Raw genomic sequence first — 24,151 nt, 5'->3', positions numbered from 1 at the left:
AAACTAGAGACATTGCAGCATCTCATAAACACAGAGAAAGACAAACAGCTGAACACATCTTATAAATTATAAAAACGAGCATTTTAATGAACACAAAAATAAAATAACTACAAAAAATGTTTGTCAAGAATATAAAATATTTAAGCCCCAAAATTATTCATACCCCGTGTTGATTAAGGTTTAATRTAAGTCAATCTTTACCAAAATATTAGRKTTTTTTTCCTGATTGAAAGTTATATAAACATGTTTTATATGGKTCAGCTGGACCCCCAAGTTAAATCTGATGGAGAATCAGTGGAGTGAACTAAAGATTAGTTTGACTTCAAAGACCAACCTCAAAGACTTTCCTCAGCAAAAATGACATCAATTAAAAGGTCGGTTTGACTGAAAATGCTATAATAAGCAAATAATTTTTTTTATATTGTAGTTTTATTAAAATGTAAATAAAAACCGATTTCTGCCAGTAGTCTGAATAATTTTGGATAAACTAACTGTATTGTGACCCTTTTTTTTTGTCTTCATGTAAAATATTTCAGTATGCATCTTCCTCTGTGATGTAGGTTTCTCTTATCTCAATGATTCAGTTACATAATTCCCTGGCTCGGTTACAATCCATTACTTTTTGAATAAGCAACGTTAGAGACTGTAAATCTAACCTTTTCATCACCAGTTCTCTCTCTCTCTCTCTCTCTCTTTTTTTCTCTCTCTCTGTCTCTCTCTCTCTCGCTAACATGGCCTCTCCTCTGATCAGATATACTCAGAAATGTAGAGGGAAAGAACAGTTAAAAAATGTCTGTTTTTATGCATGGCTGCATCACGGCACTGGATCTGGTTGCAAAAGTCACAGTTCATCAAGGTGATCATCATGTTGCAGCTGTGTTTTCTTCGTTAACCGTCTCTTGCTTCGTCCTATCTATAACTCTCCCAGATGTTGCGTGATAGATCTCAAAGCCTCCTTCTTAGGACCTTTACACACACATGCAATCTCATATATACATAGACGTGCATAACCATCATGATTAACAGCCTTCATGTGATGYAATCTTATCTCCTCTACTGGGTATTTCTTTTTTTTTTCTTCTCTGTCTTTGACCATCTTGCTACAGTAAATCAGACTTTTATTGTTTTTTGCTTTACTTTTTCATGCCTTGGTCATTAAAGCAAATGATTTATGATAGGTGTGCAGGGCTCTCAGAGAAAGTACTGGAGTTATGAAGAAGGCAGAGGCTTATGATTTGGGGTACAATAGCAGAACAATCTTAGGGATTTAAAAGGAAATGGGGTCAAATTGATGTCTGATTTAAAATGGAGAAATAAGTAAACAATTTTTATTTACGCATTTGTTTTTTCTTGGCTTCGAAAGGAAGAATGTTTCTTTCTATTACTTGTAGGACTGACTGATGTGGCCTCAAAATGCCAAATTTGATTTCCAATTTTATTACATTATCTCTTCAACCCCTTTTTCTTCTTTTAAAAGAAAGTATAAATGACAGAAAATATTTTCAAAAACTGGCTTTCTTTTCCCCCAATCATCTCTTTTTTTTATCATTTCTTTTTTTTTTTTTTTGAGTTGACCTGAATTCAAATTTCATATAGAGAGAACTTGTAAAACTTGTCTCTTAAACAAGATGGGCGTTCTTGTGTGATCTCAAGTCACTTTGAATTATGGAAATCCAAGTATTGGTTGAAAAAAATCCAGATTTTCCTAAAATCTTTTCAAAAACAAAATATTTGATTAGTACTTCCTTCCTTCAAAATCAAAATTACAAAAACCAAGACTACTTCGCTGCTAAGCCCATGTGATGATGTCATGGCTTTGTAAGCTTCTGATAGGGTAATAATTTCATTTWAAAAAATGAACAAAATCAGCTAAGATATCAGAAAGGGAATTGAAGACCTCCAMAAGCCTGGATAATCCTGAGGTGCAACTTCCAGATGCCTGGAAATGTAAGGCTCACGAAGAAACATTATGAAACTGTCCAGCCATTGTACCCTTCAGGAAAGAGATGAAAATGTTTTTGTGTGTAAAATGGGTGCATCTACCTTGAAACAAAAGCAAAACACCTTGTGAAGATGCTGACTGGAGAGTAAGAGTGTCATTATCTCTTGTGAATGACATGAGCTGAAAAGCCACAAAGATGAAGCCGTCTGATAAAGCGAAACCATAAGACAAAACTTCGTCAAAACATTTGTGAACTAAAAGCATAGGGATGCTTTGTTGAAATCCTCAGTAGTGTTTTAAGGTCATATTTTTGCTTCTGATTCCTATTCCTTGAGCGAACCTTCTCTCTCGTCTGCACATGTGTGTTGGGGCTTTAAAAATACCCATAAAGCGGTCGTGTTTGTGTCYATAAATTACTGAATTTTAGAGCTTTAGTGTTTTCAATAACTCTTTCTTGGCTGTGCCAGGGGGAATGTGTCATGCACAGTGTGCAGTGTGAAAGCGTTCTTAACGGTATAGATCATGTATTATTTGTAAGGTCAAGGCCTCCTTTGTTTGAAGAAAGGCTCCAACTATTGGCTGCACTGTTGCTGTTGAGCACATTGACGACCATGTGATCATGTTGTTCACTGTTCAATATTTTCTTAAGGCAGTAAATCAGTCATCGAGTTTGTTAAACACCAACTGCACTGCACTGGAGCTTCGCCGAGTTTCGAACAGCAACTACTCAGTCCTKGCTTGAGTTTTGCTAAAATAATAAAACTGAGTAAACAACCAAGACTGACTTCATCAGCAACTGTCTGGTGCGCTGAAACATTCGTCTCATTTAGAGCATGAAATTTTTCTTCTGTGGTTTATTWTTGAAGATAATCAATTTATGAAGAGTATTTTCGGGGCTGGCTCTAGCTCCTAATACAATAACCAATACACATTTTGTCTAATAACAGCTAGGATTGCTTAAGGAAAAGTAATTTGGTAAGAGTTAGTCATTTGCAGGAGATTCAAATTTAAATCAGATGTCATTTTAGGACATTGGTGTCCAAAAAAAAACCCGGCCAAACATTATTTGAAATAAGTTTCTGTGGTCCCAGACAGCAAGAGTTGCATAAATTTGGTTCCCAAGCACAAATGGTTGAGGCAGGTGGACATTTCTTTAAAAAAATGTTAAAGGCAAGATTTTACTCTTTGGTGCAACTTGAAAATGTATTTTCATTCTCTCCAGCCCATCTTCCCGAGCTTAAGCTGTTTTAAATTAAACGGATGTTGGTTTCAGTCAGTAGATGTGCAAAGCCAGCAGAGATGAACATAAAAGGACTTGCTGCTGAATTTGCATTTGAAAATTGACTCTACAAAATATTCACTCAGAGGGACCTGAATGCCACACTTTTCAGATTTTTGTTTGTAAATGAAATTAAGGTTAGAACTCTGTCACTTTCCTTCCAATTCACAGTGAAGTGATGCTTCATGTTGGTTTACCTTATACCTTAGGTAGGATCAAAGGATCCTACCATAGGATCAAAACTGGTTCTAATGTCATTAGAACCAGTTTTGATCCTCACCTTGCTGCTGTCTTTCACCCATCCTTGTCTCTTTTCTGACTTTGTCTTGAGAGCCGGCAGCTCCCAGGCTCCTGGCGACAGGTCATTATATGGTCATATAGCCGGGGCCGCCGGGGTTAATGCGGAACGCATCTTTTCCAGGAMTTCTCAGCTAGCGGTACCTTACAGATACGGCCCCGTGTTCGCAAGCCAACACTGAAAGTAAATGTGTTGTTTATTTCTGCCATCCGCCCCCAAAGCATTCTGACTTTTCTGAGTTGGSTTAATGTGCACGTTAGGGGTTTATGTTTCCCATTAGTGCTGTAACACCCAACTTCTCTTACGGTTCTTACATACTCCAATTTCCTCATGCCCACCCACATTCTGCAAAAAACCCCAACCTCGCCCAAGCTCTGAATGCGAAGGGAAGGAGCCCTCCTGCTAATTTACAACCAGTGACCTGCCTGTTTTATAACCAAGCCAGTCTGGACCAGTTTACCGGGAATTTAAAAGTTCTGCATGAGTGTTTCTGTGTGCAAGCTAACATGAAGATGTGCAACTGGAGTCATTAGACCTGATTAATCTAATGTTGTAATGTGTGATCGTGTCCATATCACATAGCTTTTTGTAAATAACAGTCAGACCTGTCGAAGCTTTGATTGTCTCCTAGTGCATAAAAAAAAACAAGATTTTGCAGATTTCTTTTCAAGCTGCTTTTTCTTTAAACTGCTTCTTTTTTTTTTTTTACATTTGTCTTGTTTATCTAAAGACTAAAGAAAAACTACAATAAAATCAATGTTTATTTTAAAATCTGATAATTATTTTTTCTTATTTCATTAATGTAAACCATTAATGCTAACAGATGCTAATGCTAGCGAGGGTTCCAGATCAGTTCACTTCTTTCCCCGTTTGAGCACATGTTTCTTCAACACGTCCTACTTCCATTTGTCCCAGTTTGCACACATTCTTCACCAGTGCTTACTCACCTCTGTGCATGTTTGTAGTAATATTTGTCACTCATGCATTGCAGATTAATTGATTTCCCTCAGTAATTTGGTGTTTTCAATTCATTCTGACGATAAAAGTCCTAAAAATGGTTTTAATTTTAATCCTTTGACTACTATCTAATTTAGCGTTTGTTGCATTTTACTCACCTGTACCAGTTGTAGTCTTGTTTCAAGTGACTGTAATTGGCAAAGATATTAAAATCATAAAATAATCATTCTACAACTCAAGTAGAAAATAATTTCATTGCACCAAGAGGAAATATTTTACCTCTTGGCTGTGAATAACTAGTCACGCCTTTTCACAACACTCTCCTGAGACTGGATCGGATTTATATCCCTGTAATGCTTTAGGGTTGTTTTTAATTTGTTGAGGAAAATGTCAATCATTCCCATTGTGGTTATCGTTACTTCAAGACTCTTTGGAGTTTTACGTTAAAATCAAAAACTGTTGTTATAGTTTTAATCTATGAATCTGCTTATGTACATTTGTTGTCTAAGATGGAGAAATGAGCCACATCTCAAAAAAAGAAGCTGAAGTGACGACATGTACCTTGAGGCTCCGATGGAATCAGTTGTAATTTTATTTGGGATATTTTCGATTGCGGGTATATGTTGGAGGTAACAGAACTTGTCTCATCAATGTTTTCACTAAAACCCTGAACGTGCATTCGTACCTGCACCTCTGTTGCACTCGATGTGTGGTACGAGTGCACCTAATGGCACTCAGACCAACCCGAGGAGCAGAAGCTTGGCAGCCCATCTGAGACTGGAGCCACAGCTGGCCCCTCTGCTGACAATTCCTGCTTTTCTTTTCCTCTCAGGAACGCAGAGCGTCAGCTCTAATTCCCTTCTAATGAACTAGCTTCTGAAGGTAGCCAGGCAGGCAGGCGGACCCGGAGCGCTCATTAAACGCACATAGTGGAAACAGAGAAACTGGTCAGTGGAAAAAGTGTGCGGCTCATTACGGTACGTTTCAGCTGCCAGTGTGTTCATCGTAAGGCTTCACTCAGTCTGCAGTTTAGAGTATAGTGAAAACATACGCAGCTGTAATTGTTTTTAGTTCACTTAAAGCCACGTTTTTTTTTTTTTTTTTTTTTTTAAGCTTATGGGGGTTTTTTTTCCTGACTTTTTTTTCTATAAAAATGTTGTGCTCAGGTTTCACAAGGATTAGAGTATTGATTTTGACTTGGAGTTCGAATTCAGGCTTTAATTCTGATTTTCCAACTAACTAGCATGTAAACAGCTGATAGATGTAAGCATACAGAATTACCGAGATGGTGTTGAGCAAGAAACTTAAAAATTGATAACTTCACGTTGTCAGTCTCATGATGTCTCTATTTTCTATGTTAACAGGAACATATGGTCCAAAAGCAAAAGAGACATGAGATGTATATATGTTGGAAAAAGATGTAATATCTCATATGAAACGTATTATAAATTTCAAAATAAGCTCACAAATTATCACCTCTGTGATCAGTTTCTCATTTTCATCCTGTTTCTTTAGGAATTCAGTTTAGCGTTAGCGGATTACTTTGCTTCATTCCTTCCATTGTTGAGGAGATATTATCAATCTTTGGCCTGCAGCATGAGTGTGTTTAACTCTTTACAACGAGACAATAAGTGTGTTTTCTGTCTGGGGATAATAAAAAAGGAAAATTAAAAAGGGAAAGATTGTAACAATAGAGGATCTGCAGCTTATATGAATTATTTTTATCAGATAATTATTACAGGAATCACTTAAGAGCCCTGCTATAAAATGCAACGCTAATTTCTTTGTTACAGCCCAGCTTTCGACAAAACGTCAGCCACATTATTAACTGGTGCTGCTTTATGTTTCATAATCAGATACTGATCATGAAAATATCTCAAGCCTACATAGCTACATGGTTCCACTTTGAAGTTAGTGATGAATGTCTTAGATTGCAATAAAAAGGAGGCATCATTCACAGTGATTTAAGATTGTTTTTAACATCAAGGTCTAGTTACTCCTTTCGTATGTCTCCAGAGATGTTCTTTGACATGAATGTTCCTATATTTAGTCTCATTTTATCTCCTAGAAATCCAGAAGATGCATCCTACTATTGACTATACTCTAAGGCCAATAAATGTGCAAAACAGTATTTTTTTTTTAATATTGCTAGGATACAAATTTTAAAACATGGGGGTTGCATTCCTTAACAGCCTCCACCTCCCCTCGCTAGCTCTTTCYATTTTCAGGCTCACTACCTGTCATCTGGAGCTTATTGCCATATCTAGTGCATGTTTTTATTATTAAGGCAGGCCTTGCTGAAGGTCATGATCTGATAYGACAGAGAAAGGTCCCTTTGACTGATACTCATCTGGTCATAGCTCAAACCTCATAACCTTATACCTCTGCAGGCTGCTTCAATTAGCTCCACCTACGCCGGAGCACATTACACCCACTGGGTGAGTCTGATGGTATCAGGGGGAAAGGCTGGTGCCTGTATGGAGTCATTCAGGTGTGCAGCATATTGGTTTTTCATATTTTTGAATGTTTTTTTTCCCGGTACCATGTAAAACTATTGATTTAATTTAAATGTTTCCACATCTTGTCACATCGGTTTGATGTTTTTGTTACCATAGTGAGTCATAGCCCACTAAAAATCTATCCATAAGTGAAGTATAAAGAAAATGATGCATCCTTCCAGACCTTTGCTGAACAAACAGCATCATAAAGACAAAGAAAYRCATGGAAGAAGATTCCCTCATGAGGTGAAGCCCAAAATTAAATATTTGAGACAATTTTTAACTTACTGGGTGATGGACAACTAACACYTGGGTGAAGTTGCCCTCCCAMACCTTCTTCAAATCTAACAAAATTGGTCTCAAACATTTGCGCTGCGTTTGTGCTGGTTTGAAGGTGGGGTGCCTGGTTGACCTTTCATGACCTGTGGAMATATTTCTTTAAATCTTTAAAATGATACAAATGAAAATCTTTGCTGCATAAACATAACACAAACATTTRGGGGCAGGAGAGGCAACTTCACTCTTTACCTAATACAATGTAAACTTTTCMGAAGTATTTTGCCTATTTTCTTAATGAAATGGTTAGAAAAACGAGGTTATACATGTTTCCCTGATTGCTGAGCAGTAATCGGCTTCAGTTCATGTGTTCATGTTGAACTGAATCACCTTTAAGTGTCTCTTTCAGGTGCAAATACCCAATAAATGAGCACATCRGTTTGTTTTTTGTCTGCTCTGCATGTCTCTACTTGGCTGGCCTCTTACTACGATGTACAGTGTTTACCACGTTATCGCACGTTATTAAATGACAACACGTTCTAATGATCTGAATTTACCCCGGCTGACTCATACACACCTAAACACAGATAGCAGGAGTAATATACCCATCATATCTGCTGGTGCTGAAGGCTGCTGTCAGAGGGAGAAGGTCATTTTATGATTTTCATTTGGCTTCTGTGCGAGATGAGCRGTGTGAGGTGATGGCAGCTCAGAAAGGAGGCAGGTGGGKTTTTTTTTTGATACTCTGATGGCTCTTTGCAGATAGTTAGAGGAGTTTGGATTGTGTTGAGACATTATTAGGTGCAGATAGGCCTGAGAGATGTTGGAATGTTGTTTTTGGCATGTTATGTAATCATGATTATGSTGGTAAACTTATTTTAATTGCACACCAAAAACAGAGAAATGCATCTGACTTTTCTGAATGAGCATAATAGCTTCTTTTTTTCACTCACAATGAGTCTGTGTGCAGGAGATTTGCATAGCGAACTCTTAATTAATTAACTCTGCGATACCCCGTCATGACGTCATTTAAATCCGCATCATTAGCACTTACATGCGTGTATGCCTCCCATTATGTGTGCGTAAATATGCACCTGCATGCGTCTGCATTTGGCTGTGTGGGAAAACGGGGCCGGGTGAGGAGGTGGACCATGAAAACGACAGCAAACAGTGACCACAGTCACAGATAAAGCTCCGCTTCTATTATGCGGCTGTTTGACTTGTACATTTTACTGTGAGAAAAGCRGAGATAAGACCTCGGAGAGAGCGAGGGCAATTTGGAGAGCTAATTGGGACTAACGGTGCAGGGGGAGCTTGAGGGACAAAGCAAGGTAGTTTTGCTGTGGGGAGGACAGAGCAAAGGAGAGCAGTGTGGGAATGGAGGTGGACTCCCTGTGGACAGACTTGGACATGGGAACAGAGACTCRAGCTAACGAAGCGTGGCCGCCCCTTGCTGACTTCACCGTCTTGCAACASAGGGGAGAGAGGTTAAAAAGAAGCACAGGTATTATTTGTGTCATGCTTTTAATTGTTCTTAAACCAATCACAAGACTTAAAAAAAACTCAAGAGGAGGAGAATTTCTACTGTTTTTTTTGTCTCTTACTGTATATCCTTTATGSATTAGGTGGATTGTAATCAACACTGCTCATGCACTTGTTTTTATCTTTTCACTGTGACATTCAAGCTAAAACCAGGCTAAAAATAAGTTGGTTAGCAATCACTTAAGAAATAAAAATGTCTGTATTGTAGTGTGCGTAAAGAGAAACCACGTCCTTCACATGCAGCCACCCCCCCCAAAATAAACAAGTGAGATAGCATGTAGCCAATCTAATGTGTTAGCAATATGAAATATTACTGCTAATAAATCTGACAACATATGAGACTGAACACATATAAATTCAAGCGAAACAAGTGAATAGATGGCTAATGACCTTTCCGAATATTATTTTTAATATTTCCTGGTGTGGATTTTGTTGAACAGTAAGGTCATAGTGATTGTGCTGAATAATCCATCCCCACACAGCCTCCCTTTCCCTTTGATCTCCCTTGTTAAAAACGAACATGAACAGTTCAAAAATATTTATCAGCTATAAATCAATCTAGATAGAAAGACTGACTGGCTTTAAAGCTGTTGACCCAAAAGATAATGGTTGAATAGATCACACTCCCCACAACAAACCTATAGAAGATCTGCAGCATCTTGCTGAAAACACTGTAGAACGTAAGGTTCCCCAGGATGTAAAGTCTCCTCTGTCCCTTCTTGTAGCTATTTATATTCTTTAACCACCTCCACTTCTTTTTAGATGACGAAAATAATGTTTGACCAATTCCTTTTCTTCCTTAATCTACAATTGTGTTCTTTGTTTTATTGACTTTTAGGATAAGACGGTTGTTTCCACACCATGCCACAAACCAAACCAGCTTTCTGCTCTCGGCCTTTTCTCTAATACACCTGGGGAGTTTCCTTAGCATTTCTCTAGATAACAGCACTCTGAGTTTTATTGGAAACCTGAGGTGTACAAAGTGAAAAGTAATGGTGAGAGTACAGTCCCCTGTGGTGCTCCTGTGTTGCTGATCTACTAGCCAGACAGAAAACCTTTTTATCCTCACAAACTGCAGTCTGTTGTGGTGATTGATTTTTGACGATCGTTGATGGATCCACGTTTCTCTTCTACAGTTTCTGACATTAAACTGGACTGATTTATTAAAGACTAAGGATAAAAGGAAAACCGTGAATACATTAAAATATTAGCAGTTCATAGACTAATCTGATACTAACTGGCTGTTTCATGATTTTCATACTAACATTCATGACATGCTGTCACATGCTCTTATATTTTGCTACTCGCAAAAAACAACAACAAAAAAAGTCCCTTGCGTGTCACCATTTGTTGTCGCCTTACATACTCCAACTAACCCTGTCATTACACTGTCATAGTTGGAGCATTACATCACCAGTCTGTCAGCATCAAGTGGCCCTGGAATAGAAGCGTTGCACAAGGTCGTCATCATAAACCCATCTCTGGAAGCGAGTCTCTCCACTTCAGTCAGCCTGGACTCTGTCCTTATCCCGACTGTGACCTGCAGAGGAAATCATAATGTAGCCTGGCTGCAGCTCTTAGAATAGAATAGCAGTGAAGAATGGGGAAGATTTGCCTAGATTACCTCGGTTGTTTGTAGTAGTATTTCCTGTTTGGTTTAGGTACCCAGTTGTACTTTCCTTATTAAGTTCTGCAGCCCTCAATCCTCTTAGTGTGTATCACGAGAGGTGGCAGGTGACTGGGGACTTGTTTAGACCTGCTTGAGTAAAGTTTGTAGTACACCAGCAGGAAATGGTTTCAAGTGGTTCAGAAGAAATATCTSTATAGTTTGACTTTGATTATTTTGTGCTTCTCACCGGTTTGCTCTGTTGAGCCTTTGCTTTGTTTAACAAATAATCCAAAATGGGTGATTTACCGTCAACATTGATGATGACAATACTATGAAATAAATTTACAGTGGAGACATTTCTTGGTAGAATTGAGAATTGAAATCCMTAAAGATTCAATCCACTTCATAATTATTGGAAAGCCTAGTAAAGTTGTGTGCAACAAACTTTTAAATAAATTACTCTRTTACTGTGACATCATATGTTATTTAATTAGGAAGAAATATTAGGATTTTTTTTTTCTTTACAAAATCACTTGTGGCGCAGTTATGAGTAACATATAGTAAGTGCTGGGAATACTGTTTATACAGAATGGTGAAGAGAATGACCCCAGTGTAGGAGGTTAAAAAATACTAATGTTTGCTTAATAAAATAAGAAGAAAGGGGAAAAAAATCAAAGTCCAGGGAAACTACAAGGACCAGGAAACATGCTGGAGGCAGCAGTAGGATTTATCAAACTGCTGGAGAGTTGATTACTGAACAAGGAACAGGTGGTTGATTAGGAACAGGGTACAGCTGTGAAGGAAAACAAGATGGACTCAGGAAGTGGGGAAAAATGGCTGAGCAAACACACAGGGAACAAGGAAGCAGGATACCAAGATGAAGCAAAACAAAAAAATTCCCAAAGATCATCACAATGTTCTCTTGTGGTTTTCTGTTGATGCCAACAGAAATGGAAAGATATTTACCAAGATAATAAATATGAATTGAAAAAAAGCCACATGGACTACTTATTTTACAGGGATTTTGAGTCTCAAGGGATTTTGTTGAAAATAATTATTTCATAATAGATTTTGTTTCTAACTGAATAAAAGTTGGATTTCTACAATTTTAAGTGGGAGATTGCACTAAAACAATTTTATTTTTTAAGGATTTTTTTGTACATTTTTACCAGAGATGCGAAGAGACATGGCCAATTCTGTGCTGTAGTGTGGAAACAACCTTCTTTTTTACATAGAAAGATGTTTTTTGTTTTTTTTTGTATTCCAAGCAGAAACTTCAACAGATTCTTCAGTTTTATGAAGGTCTTTCTAAATTTTACTTTGGCTAGTTCTCTAATTTTCTGTCCAGGACCTGATGATTGTTTTGGAGGGAAATGCTGTGACCGATTTATATGGAGCAGCCTAATCTTGACTTTCAACAGAAATACAAAGTATTCGTTGTTGTGTGCATAGCCTCCACAGTATTGTTACAGGTGGGGGAAAAAATATTTTGTGTGGCAGAGTTTGTAGAAGGGGTTGAAGACACCTTTTACTGAGTCAACTGCACCATCTAGTGGCTACACCTTCCAACTTGAACCTGCTGTAATTTAAAACCCTAAGTGATGCAAAAGCAAAGAAAAATTTCTCAATGTTTTCTGTCTTTCTTCATCTTTGTCTCCATCTACAGGATGCTGGTCCCTCTGTTTGATGATGACACTGGTCTCCTCTTGCTCGCTGGCATTGTAAGCTGTATATTTGTGTTCTTCTTGTAAATATTATGTTGAAGATACTCAGATTTATTAATGCTTCTCTTTCTCCTTTTTAGGGAGACACTGCAGTTGATTGTTTTGAAGTCTCTGCCGCTGAGCCTTTCCTTACTCAAGGTAAAATGTGGTTATTTTTGTGCATGCTTAGAAACGTTTTATTTTTAAAATTCTGTCCTATATTGTTCCCTGTTTTTCTTAACTTTCTCACAGTGAGTCACTGTCTGACTGACGCTTCAACTCGAGGCACTGCCATGGTGCCAAAGTTGGCACTGGATGTCATTTCCTGTGAAGTGGTGCGTGTTCTTCAGCTGACAGACAGCTGCATCGTTCCGATCAGCTACCAAGTCCCTCGCAAGGTATCGCCGGCAAACAACAGATTTCCGGCCTCCGCGTATATCTTGATTTCCTCTCCACAGATGTTTTATTGCTTGCACTTTTGTACCTCGTTCTTTGTTTTGCAGAGTTCAGGCCAGGAGTTTCATGATGACCTTTACCCAGACACGGTGGGCACGACTCCAGCCATGTCTGCCGAGGAGTGGTGGAAGGGAGGGAACAAACAGGTAACAGAACCTCGCTCACAACAGCTAAGAAAGGTTTGAAGGTTGCTCAAACAAGCAGCTCTGTTGGTCCCAAGGTGGATAAAGTCAGCCTCCACCCAGACAAGAGACCCAAACCAGCAGCAAAACCGACGCCTGTTAAGAAGGAGCTGCCCCGCGGAGAAAGCAAAGAGGTAAGAAAATGTGTTTTTGTTTTTCTAAAGCAGGACAAGCTTTATGTTTGATTAGAAGAATTTAAAACGCCATTCTGCTCTTTTCAGGATCAGCCTCACGGCTGCTCCACCTCCAGTAGTCCTCTGAGCACCCCCAGCAGCACCGCTGCCCCGTCCCGCTCTCCCTCCTCCACCTCTGGTCTCTCCTCAGGCTTCCTCCCCAGTCCCAGCCAGAGCGTGAAGGCAATCCAAAGCATGCTGGGTAGAAACTAACGCATGCAAACATCCGTATTTTTAGAATAAAAAATGTTAGATGTTTGGGTTTTTTTTTTTAAAGTAAGGTTTTCTTTTTTTGTTTTGTCTTTTTAATCAGGACCAACATCCAAATTCCGACACATCCAGGGTGCGGTGATGCACCGGGACAAACACATCACCAACATCCGGAACCTCAACCTGACGACGCCAGGCGAGTGTGACGGCTTCTGCGTAAACCGCCAACGTGTGGCCGTCCCGCTCGCCATCGCAGGAGGCCAGATTGCTGTGTTTGAGGTATGTGTAAAAACATTTTGTTATTTGTTATACTTAAGGAAACTTACCAAAAAGTATACACACATTCCCTATTAATCCTTATTCAAAACTAATGTGCTTTTTGACTTCCAGTGGAGCTAAAGGCCCCTTCGACGCCATGAGAATTTAGATCTGTTAGTGCTTGTTAGATGTAAAACCACAGCTGTACTCCAGCCGTTTGACTTTTTTCCTCTCCTCAGCGCTCTGGACCTGGGAGGCAGCCGGACACAGCTCTGCCCACCATCCAAAACTCTGTAAATGTGGCCGACCTTTCCTGGGACCCCTTTGACACACACAGACTGGCAGTGGGTGAGTGAATACATCCTTACTAACAACCTCCATCTGAGCATGACTCTGAGTTTATATTTGAATGTCTTTCTAGCTGGAGATGATGCTAAAATCAGGATGTGGCAGGTACCTGAGGGTGGGCTGAAAGAGACGCTGACTGAGCCTAAGCTCGTCTTGCAAGGTAGGTCATATTGCATAGAGAAACAAAATCAACCTAAACCTATGTATTAATGATCCTGACTTGGGCGGGAGTTTGAAGAAAACTCAATAAATGTCAGGGGAGGAAGTAGCATTTTCCAGCTTGTTCAGTATTTATTTCAAATGTATCCGGAAAACTTGCCAAAGAAAATAAACTTGGCACATTTCCTGGTGTGACTCTTGAAGTCTCAGTTGTATTGATGGCTACCCCCGACTCCCTGTAGGCCACACCGAGAAGATCTACTCCATCAAGTTTCACCCTCTGGCCAGTGGAGTCCTGGTGTCCTCATCCTACGATCTCACAGTCAGACTGTGGAACCTGGAGAGCGGAGAGCAGGTCAAGATTCTCACTGGCCACCAGGACCAGGTGGGTTGTTATTGTAGCAAAGAAAGCACAATTTGAACGAGCAGAGATGTTTCCATAAATTCGAAGGGAAACTTATGGAAGGTTTTCCTCCTGGTTTGGTTCTTCCCGATGTTCCCGTTCAGGTGTTTGGAATGGCGTGGAGTCCAGACGGGAAGCTGCTGGCCACAGTCTGCAAGGATGGGAAAGTTCGCATCTATGACCCTCGCAAATCTACAGCACCTGTGCAAGTATGGCAACAAACTATAGAACTGCAGCTTACAAAATAATCATAATCTGGCATTTTCAGTTTCATACATTTTCAGTTGTTCTACAATGATATTAAAAACTTCAAAGAGGTCTGGATACTTTTATAATTGGATTCAGTCCTTTTCTTGTAATAAATATTTGTCTCTCAGTTCTTACATAATAGTCGTCGTATTGTAACGCCGCTTCAGTACGCGTATAGATTTGCTGGTGTTTTGGTTTTCCCAGGAGGGGCCGGGTCCAGAGGGCCACAGAGGAGCTCGTGTGGTCTGGGTGTGTGATGGGAAGTACCTGCTGGTGTCAGGATTTGACAGGTACTGGAAACTAAAACCTTTTTATTAGTCTGTTCATCATGGATGTTAAATAATTTAAATTTACTTTTCTCCTGTCTGAGCAGCACTGACCAAAGTTCTTCTCGTCCTCTTTTCTATTGCTGTTTTAGTCGTAGCGAAAGAGTACTTTACCTGTTCTCCGCTGACTCCCTGTCATCCGGGCCAGTAGCCAACGCTGCTTTAAACGTATCTCCCTCCACTCTTATCCCGTTTTATGACCCCGACACCAGCGTTGTAATTCTTACTGGGAAAGTGAGTAAGATGAGAGATAAACTGGCGGAAGTCTCTGCAGAGTGCATCACGGCTAAAGCATAATTTGCATGAAATTATGTTTTCTGCTTTTCTTCAGGGTGACACCAGAGTCTACATTTATGAGTTGGTCCCAGAAGATCCCTACTTTATTGAATGCAGCAGTTTTAACTCCCCTGAGCCTCATAAGGTACTAAGGCTACTTACATTATCCTAATTATCATCGACACAGCCATTGAAGTTGAAGTTAAAGTCATGGATTCTGTGCTCCTCTGTGTGCAGGGACTTGCCTTTTTGCCTAAAACGGAGTGCAACGTGCGAGATGTGGAGATAGCTGTGGGACTGATGCTCACCAAGACCACCATAGAGCCGGTGGCCTTTAGAGTCCCCCGGGTTAAAGTGAGGCAACCGAACCCCCTTGCGAACACTTCCAGGAACACCGCCTGTTTTTTTTTTTTTTTTACTCGTGTTTACTTCTAATGAACAGAACGTTTTTCCTTTTTGGCTCTCCAGAAAGAGTTCTTCCAGGACGACATGTACCCAGACACAGCAGTGTGGTGGGAGCCTGCGCTCACCGCCTCCGCCTGGCTCTCTGGCTCCAACGGACAGCATAAAAAGCTCGGCCTGAAGCCCAAAGACATGACGCCAGGTGCGTCTACAGACACAACACAGCTCTTAAATGTTCATCAAGATGCCGTCTTTAGACCCGCATGTTGACTCTGGACATGTCCTGGTACGTTTGGTTGCTTCATGCGAAGCTGGGTTTGTGTGTTGTTTTTTTTCTCAGTGAGTGAGGCCCCCAAAGAGGCTCCGGTGAGGAAATACCTGCCCTCGTCTGTTTACTTGGAGGAAAAAACGGATGAACAGAAAAAAGAGGAGGTGAAACTTTGCGTTAGTTTTTCGTAGATCAGATGTACGGACCTTTTGTAGTACCTGAAAAACAGCATGTCTGTGTCCTCCTGAGATCTTAACGCTCAGTGTGTGTGTGCGCGCATGTGTGTCTGCGTGCGTGCGCGTGTTTGTGTGTGCGTGACATAGCTCCTGAGTGCCATGGTGGCTAAGCTGGGAAACATGGACGACCCCCTGCCACAGGAGTCCTTTGAGGGTGTGGATGACGAGGAGTGGGTGAGTACATGTGACAACTTCTTGAAAATAAAACACAAAACATATATTTTATGTGAAGGACCAACACAAAGTAGTGCACAGTGATGAAGTGGAAGGAAAGATGCAAGCAATTTTTGGGAATACAAATCTGAAAAGTGTGATTTTTCACACTTTTCAGCCAAATCCCAAGAAAAAAACAAACAAAACAATTATAGCAAAATCTAGACTTATTTCATGTGACTGAGGTCAAACTGTTGTGTTTACAGCCAAACAGACTTCAAAAAGAAACTGGAAGAAGAGTTAAATGGTATTCAGGCCCCTGTATTAATACTTTTTTTTTTTTTTTTTTTACTGCTTTAACTTTGATTTAAGCATCTCCTACAGTTACTACCTGACCGGTCTGCTGTGCCTTGGTTTTCGTGATGCTGCTTGATCTCTAAAAAGTAGCTGGATTCTTGTTGTGCTTTTCATGTTTGTGTATTTAAAAAAAATACATGTCACAAAAATTTCACTACTTTCTGTTGGTTTACCACATAAAATCTCAAGATAATATTTTGCACTTTTGGCTGAAGTGCAGCAAAATATTTAAGATCAAGTGACGTAAATTCTTTTTTTCCAGTAACTGTATTTGTTTATTGTTTTTTTTTCTTGTAATATTATCTCTGAAGTTTGTGTATTTGCATTAGTTGTGTTCTTAACTTGAAGTCACAGTTTAATGTATTCAGGAAATCAAATGAATGTAAACTGAGCGGATTGAAGTTTAACGTTTCTTTTCATTCCGATCAAGAAATGATGGCAGTTTTTTTTTGTTGTTGTTTTTTTTTTTTTGGTTTTAGTGATCTCATTCTTGCCTCCCTTTTATTCAGGATGACTGAAGAGGATGCCATCATCCGGGCTTTGCTTCAAGTCATGGTGCCAACGGCAGAGAGGAAAGGACAGCTCGAGTTATTTTGCCATTCGCGTTTGAACGCATCACCCGGACAATCTCCTGGGGAAAACAAACACCGCAGCCTACCGAATAAGAGAAACAATGCATTACATAAAAACTCATATGGTGTAATTTAAACTTCCATAATTTTTAGTACTTCTCTGCAGGAAATCTCACATTCAGTTTGAGCTTAAAATATTTGTCTTCTCTGTACAGACGACAACATAAGTGTCGGGACCCTTGGTAAAAATGTAACCTGAATATAAATGAATCTTGAGTTTTAGTGCCATAATTTCAAAGAAAAAAAATTACAACCTTTCATTTTAATATACTTATTTCATGGGAGAAACATCTTATTTTACAAAATAATTGCTTTAACAAATAATGGGACATATAGAAGAAATGATCTCCTCTTGGAAAGCACAATCTGTCAGCATTTGCTTTTTATACAAGATCAAATGTAAAATCTTCCTTTTCTGATTAATTGTACGAATATTGAAAGCTCTGATTCCCCTTTTTTTTTCATTTTGAGATTACGCTATGCTTTCTACACATTTTTACCAGGGGTGCCAGCAAATGTCTTCATTGGTATATCTTTAAAGGATTCATCTATTTGATGAGATAATCATATAAAATCACACAACAGTAAAGTAACAAATCAGAAAATGTGAATAAATCTGCAGCCAATCGTATAACCAGTTAACTCTCTTAAATAAACAGCGTAGAATTAAGGCTAGTTTCTCCTATCTTTTAATGGCACATTTTTATTTTGTAGATCTAAATAAAATCTTGAATGTTTGGTTCGACATGGGACCACTGCTTTGCTTTCTAATTGCCCACTATAACAGTACAAGTTCTTAAGACTGATTGTCTTCCAGTATGATCATGCAAATCACAGTTACTGTAACAGGTTTGAGCTTCAGCACCAGATGCCACCTTAAACTTAAGGACACAACAGGGTCAGGGGAGTCTCTGATGTTAGGAACTATAGATTCCTTTTCTTTTTAAGCATAAATTGATATACAGTTGATAGATGGTAGATATTGTGTATTTGTCCAAGTTAATGGGTTTGATTAACTTTTTAACCATTAAGGAATGTTTGTATGAGGGGGGGGGAATTGGGATTTTTGTGCTTTTACTTRATCATTCCTCTTTGTTTGCAAGGTAGTCTAATGTTTTTAACTTTAACCCTTGTTAATATTCTAACAGTTTGGGGAATAAATACCCCTTGAATGGTATTAATTAGGCAAACAGCACAGTGTTAGTAACTTAAGAGTGAAGCCATCGTTGTGTAATCGTCACTCAGGGCCGCGTTGGAGTCGTTAAGAACCATTTATTGACCCAACAACATTGTTTACATCCTCAGAATGACTGATGTGATCCGGCCAAATCAGCCGTGCGTTTTCCTGCTCGTCATGTTGAACACATGTACGGTGGATGTCACTGGATGTATGTGCTTGTGATTTTTAAAGGTCTTTTGTATGTTTTGATTGGATTAACTGGTTCTGGGCTTTGTTTTTATATAGCGTATATCATTGTGGTTTTGTTTTTATAGTAATGGTTTGTGGATTTTTTTCAAAAACTGTCTTGCAATAAACACCATATGAACTCTTATCTTCTGTACTTAATGTGGTGAGCAATGCTGCTGCATTCATGACAAACTAGATAAATGCACATCAGACAAAAATAGTTTTAGTTATCTCATCAATCTTACATTAAAGCCTCAAACTTCACTGTATTTTATTTTTGAAAAAATTTGAGTCAAAATTTTAAGTGTGGCCTGCGTTCAGTTCCCTGAGTCAAGGTGAAACTCCACCAATGTCTCAAGACATTTGCAGCCTCTTATATGTTTTTTTTTTTTTTCAGGATTTTTTCAAATTTGCTTCACAATCCTATTATGATAAAAAAAAAAGTTTAATGGGTTAAATACAAATGCATGACACATTCTTCTTAATTTTATTTATAAAAGGTTTAAAATAATTATTTATTTGGAGTTTGTGATGGTCATAACACACGGACAGACAGGCATACAGGCATGCTGATAGACATAGAATGTCCGATTGGACTCTTTGCTTCCCTAAATACATACTAAACGGTGAAAACTATAAAGTTAGCCTTAAAATACTTTGCTGTGAGGGTTAGTATGCTCTCATTAAGATAGGTAACACCTATCTTAGTAATTTCTCAAGCCAGTGGCTCATATTCACATAATTTAGTTTTATCAATTTGTGCATTTTTCGGCTTTAAATTAATACAGCCGTATATGTTACTGAATTTCAGTGCTGCTTCTCAGCAGCGCCCTCTGGAGTCACAACAGTTGATGGTCACCGAATATGGTGCGACGCTGCATTCATCCCTCCCACCCAGCAGAGGGCGATGTTTAAAACGTACCACCAAGATGATTCGTCCTGAATGTTTAGTTGTCGATCTTCCTTGAACTATGACGCTTCTGTAACCTTCAATGTGCATGTGTGACAACAGGAGTCGGCACATCGGCTGTGTAAGCTGTATAGCGACGTAAAAATGGTAAGAACATGTTATTTTTTGCCAGGCCTCATGTGATTATGTACAGCGTTAACTCTAAAATATGTCGTGGTGAAATAAGGTGTTTTTTTTAGTGCTACTGTGTTCTTAAGTTGCTCTACATAACGAACCTAATGCATTTCAAAAGAGCTTCAGTAATAAGACGGTTAATGTGTTTGTGTGTTGAATTCTGTCTCTGTTTTTGTCACAAACAGCCTGCTGACTCTGTTAATAACTGTTTTAATCTGAACACTTTCAGGCTAAATACCTCGCTCAGATCGTAGTGATGGGTGTTCAGGTGGTGGGACGAGCTTTTGCCCGGGCTTTACAACAGGAGTATGCAGGTATTTATGCTTCTGTTGTCCTGAGCCTGACGTCTGCCGTTATGGATTTGATTAAAATGTTATTGCACCTCTTTAAAAGAATCTGTAACCTTTAAGGAATCTTTAAAGAGGTGCAAGTTTTAAGACTAAAAAAATATCCTGATCTTTAACATATATATTTAGAAAAATGACAAGTTCTCCATGAGTTTGGGGTCTGGAGACTTTTTGTGCCATGGACAACATGAGGCCCACTAAGTTGTCACTTTTTCCTTGACAAGAAGGCGCTTAGCCATGTTGGGTAAAAGGTTGCACAACAACCCAGAAGCAGTATGATGATAATGTACAAAAGCTGCCCCTGGTTGATGTTTTCATACCATTGTTTATTCATGACAGTAGCAAAATTGAATGAGACATGGGTCTCTTTCTTCACAGCCTGGAAAAACTATGGAGTTTTATTCAAGTGTTAGAAGCAGCTTTCATGTTTCTGCAAAACAACAACCTATCTATCTGCTAGTCTGATTCTTGGCATAGCGTCACTTCAGGATGGATCTCTGTTGTGTCTCCTTCTCCCAGCGAGTCAGGCAGCAGCCCGGGCCAGGGGCCGATCCGGGCAGCAGTCTGCCGCAGTGTCCAGCATCACCGGGATGAGTCTACAGGAGGCTCAACAAATCCTCAACGTCTCCACGCTCAGTCCTGAAGAGATTCAGAAGGTACAACCAGGAACCGTTGTGTCCTCCTTACTGACATGCTTAAATCGCAGTATGGCAGGTTTTTATAAATGTTCCACACTTCAGCACCTCGCTCAGATCGCTCACTGAAGGACTTGGACCTGGAAACACTGACTCTGGTTTGGAGTTTAGTGTAGTGAAGAAACTTGTGGTTTAAACATCAGGGTTAACTTCAGATGTCATGTGTTTTTCCTAGTGAATGCTAATACTCAAAGCTTTTAAAATTATACAATTTTGTAAATGTTTAACTTTATTTATAATCAAGTTGGTTGATTATGAGTCTGATAATATATAACAAATATTGTGTTTTTTTTTTTKTTTTTTTTTTTATTAATGTTGCTGTTTTTACATTTAAAAAGAAAGTGCTTTCACACTGAGTCTGAACTGTTTATATCCTGCAGAGCTATGAACACCTTTTCAAAGTCAATGAAAAGTCAGTGGGAGGTTCACTGTACCTGCAATCAAAAGTGAGTAGTCTATTCTTTCACATAAAATCACAATGTTAATATTAACCTTAATGTGTGATGTCACGTCCTTAGTTGTACTTTTGGATAACAGCAAAAAAAGAAAACATTTTAGTTTAAATCTTGTGAGGCCCACAGCAACAAATCAATCATTATTTTGTAAGATTTGCTTCAAAACATTATTTCCACAGTTTGTTCAAGATTCAGATGTCTTAAAGTTATGAAAATTGCTTTTATAAATTTTCTGGTTGTTTTCCACCCTTTAGTCCTTTTGATTTGCTACATCACAACCTGCACACACATTCAAAAATCTGATTGGTTTTGGCCTGTAGACCTGTGTTTAAAATCGACAGACATGTTTGGTTTTATTGTTTAAAAAAAACCATGTCTTTACTTCTGCCATTTTTCCTTTTTCATGCACCATTATTACTTTCTTTCTTATTGTTCTTTTCTTCCTTTGATTCTTCTTTGTGCCCTCCTTCCTTTTTTGCATCCTTCCATCTCTGCTTTTCCTTTTTCATCCTCCCTTCTGTCCTTTCCTCATTGTGCCCTTTTGTATCCTACCTTTCTTTCCTTATTTGTCTTTTCTTCCTTGTCGTTAGTTCCCTCCTCACTTCAATGTGCCCTTCCAATTGTTGCTTCTTTGTCTTTCCTTTTTTTGTCTCATGTCCTCCTTCCTGTTGTTTCCTTGTCATTTTTCATCCTTCCTTAGTCATTCTTGCTTCGTTGTGTATTTTCCTCTCTAGTGTCCTTCCTCGCTTTCTCCTTTTTTCCCCCTTTACTGCGTGAAATCTTAAGATGGAACATGTTTTGTATTAAAGCAGATGTGTACACCATGTTCCTAATTATTTTCCCTCAGAAAAATGCCAGATTTCTGCACTAAGAAAATATGACTCACACCTCACACCAGGTGGTTGAGTTATTCTGTTATTTACAGTTGCAGTGTTAGTGTTTTAGCTGCTTTATCCTCCGCTGCTGGTCATTCATGTGTCGATTTCTTGCATTGCAGGTGGTGCGAGCTAAAGAGCGTCTGGATGAGGAGCTAAATATTCAGAAACAAGAACAAAACCAGCAGTCGCAGCAAAATCCAGAAACATAAAGGATAAAATTGGACCTCTAGTTTCTTCCCCCAATCTCCCATGTAAATTATAACCCAATAAAGTCTTTTCTTTAGTCTTTTGTATGTGGCAGTGAATTCCCATTAGACAATATGCAATTATTGTCTTTTTTTATATATATATAGACAGCAGGTGTCTGTAAAAATAATGTTTGTGACTGCAGTGTTGGAAACTCGGGTAACAATGCTTTTTTTGTTGAATGTAAACGAGGATAAGATGATTGTTATAGTGTGAAGGAAACAGTATATGTAGAAATGTAAAAAAATACAAATAACACAAGCACACTTATCAAATGCAACTTTATTAAACATTTTTGTTTTCATTGACATTATTATCAATATCGTAATAAAATTCCTCTAAAACAGGAGAACACCGCTATGTTGTACCAATTGGAGACTTTTACAACGCTTAAAATTCTGCATGTTCAACCACAGAACATGGTGCCAGGAAAAATATATTTTCATATAACTTTTTCTCATATAGTGTATAACTTCTATATTTACCTGTAATAAAAAAGGCACTTGGAAAAATTAAAATACTGACATAATATCTCACAAATGTGCAAAAAAAACGTAAGTTGAACAGGCCTCCTGTGGCCTTAGTCATATCATTAACCCTTTGTGCAACACTGTGGCACTTCCAGCAAAGCGAGCCTCTGATGTGGGGCATTTTTGTGTCCTGGCATCTGGGATTTTGTAACAACTCCAGGAGCCCGTACCACTTTTAAAAAATGCTTAATGATAAGAAAACAGAGTCCCACTTGAGACCCTGTAGCGAGTATTTCCCAAAAACAACACAAAGACAGCTTAGACGTTGGAAAATAATGTGACAGCATCCCCAAACGTATACAGTTGAGGGAGGGGGGGAGGTGGGGAGTGCAGATTATTACAGGCTGAGCTCAAAGGGTTAATGGATCATACAGCTTATTTAATATTGAAAATATGTGGATCCCGTTTGGACCCGTGTCGTGCTGAGATTTCTGCTGCCGGCGCTGAGTCTCTGTCCCTGGCCTCTTTCAGCAGAGGAGGCCCGCTGCATCTGTTGGCGCTGCTGTTGCCATGGAAACCACGTCTGGCTTACTTATAGCCTGTCTCTGATGACGTTACATGCTAGGTTTTGTCCATTCACACGGCACACTACTCATTTCCAATACCTGACCTGAAGCTTGAGCTAAACTGTGTGGAGGTGGCGTTATTAGGAAGGAGCCTTGTCGCGCGACCTGTATGGCAAGCCAATTTGTCATGTAATGGACGTGTTCGACGTCCGTACTGAGAATTTCATCTCATCAAAATGAGTGTGTACTTTTTAAGCATTAGTAGTTGAATGGTTTGAGTGCGTAACATACAAAGCTTGGATATTAAACGGTAAAATGTTTACTTTTAAGGAACAGACATCTTAAACTTTTCTAAATCAGGTTTTAAGGATTTTGAGTGCTGAAATGTCAGTTTAATTGTCATTAGCAAATTTAATTTAATTAAGATGAATAGAGTATAATAGAATGTACACTAGCAATTTGATGTGGTATGGTTTGGTTATATGGTATATTTGCTTGCCATACAATTTTCCTACGATTTAGTCTTAATAGACCTGCAGGAATTCTGATCAAAACAACCTCAGTGGGTTATATTACCAACATATTTCTGCTCTAATGTGAGACTAATTCTTCTTGGTGTACTTTGATGTTCTTTGGTGAATGTTTTGTAACCAGGAGGTGGTGGAATTGAGCCACGGGTTTAATCTAAAGAAGATGGGTAACACAGAAGAGAGAGGGGGCAGGAAGAGTTCAGTGGCCTAGTTTTCTGCAGGCTGGTATTTCTGTGAGAGGCTGCCACAGTGGGCCCAGCACAGCCGGTGACTTCAGAGC

The 24,151-nt window shown here is 39.0% G+C and overlaps 1 protein-coding gene across 2 annotated transcripts in view; it reads left to right on the top strand.

The window, feature by feature from the left end:
• LOC103460599 (mitochondrial import inner membrane translocase subunit TIM16-like) overlaps positions 1-22,348 on the top strand; it is a 102,425-nt gene extending 80,077 nt beyond the window's left edge. Inside the window, exons 4-25 of one of the 2 annotated variants that reach the window (XM_008402842.1) lie at positions 12,068-12,122; positions 12,206-12,263; positions 12,357-12,502; positions 12,608-12,706; positions 12,781-12,876; positions 12,964-13,117; positions 13,229-13,404; positions 13,623-13,731; positions 13,805-13,891; positions 14,133-14,275; positions 14,398-14,502; positions 14,747-14,832; positions 14,961-15,102; positions 15,200-15,289; positions 15,382-15,498; positions 15,613-15,748; positions 15,887-15,978; positions 16,138-16,224; positions 19,914-19,998; positions 20,551-20,687; positions 21,107-21,172; positions 22,179-22,348. In XM_008402842.1, coding sequence (XP_008401064.1) covers positions 12,068-12,122; positions 12,206-12,263; positions 12,357-12,502; positions 12,608-12,706; positions 12,781-12,876; positions 12,964-13,117; positions 13,229-13,404; positions 13,623-13,731; positions 13,805-13,891; positions 14,133-14,275; positions 14,398-14,502; positions 14,747-14,832; positions 14,961-15,102; positions 15,200-15,289; positions 15,382-15,498; positions 15,613-15,748; positions 15,887-15,978; positions 16,138-16,224; positions 19,914-19,998; positions 20,551-20,687; positions 21,107-21,172; positions 22,179-22,268 — 2,356 coding nt within the window. In that variant the 3' untranslated portion in view covers positions 22,269-22,348. Of the gene's footprint in view, positions 1-12,067; positions 12,123-12,205; positions 12,264-12,356; positions 12,503-12,607; positions 12,707-12,780; positions 12,877-12,963; positions 13,118-13,228; positions 13,405-13,622; positions 13,732-13,804; positions 13,892-14,132; positions 14,276-14,397; positions 14,503-14,746; positions 14,833-14,960; positions 15,103-15,199; positions 15,290-15,381; positions 15,499-15,612; positions 15,749-15,886; positions 15,979-16,137; positions 16,225-19,532; positions 19,658-19,913; positions 19,999-20,550; positions 20,688-21,106; positions 21,173-22,178 lie in introns of those variants that run through there. The other variant, XM_008402841.1, reaches the window with a different exon arrangement.
• Positions 22,349-24,151: the final 1,803 nt, after the last annotated feature.

Source organism: Poecilia reticulata, unplaced genomic scaffold (assembly GCF_000633615.1).
Source record: "Poecilia reticulata strain Guanapo unplaced genomic scaffold, Guppy_female_1.0+MT scaffold_262, whole genome shotgun sequence".
Classification (NCBI taxonomy): domain Eukaryota; kingdom Metazoa; phylum Chordata; class Actinopteri; order Cyprinodontiformes; family Poeciliidae; genus Poecilia; species Poecilia reticulata.
The sequence above is the reverse complement of the archived record's forward strand: the minus strand, read 5'-3'. Positions and strand labels throughout refer to the sequence as shown.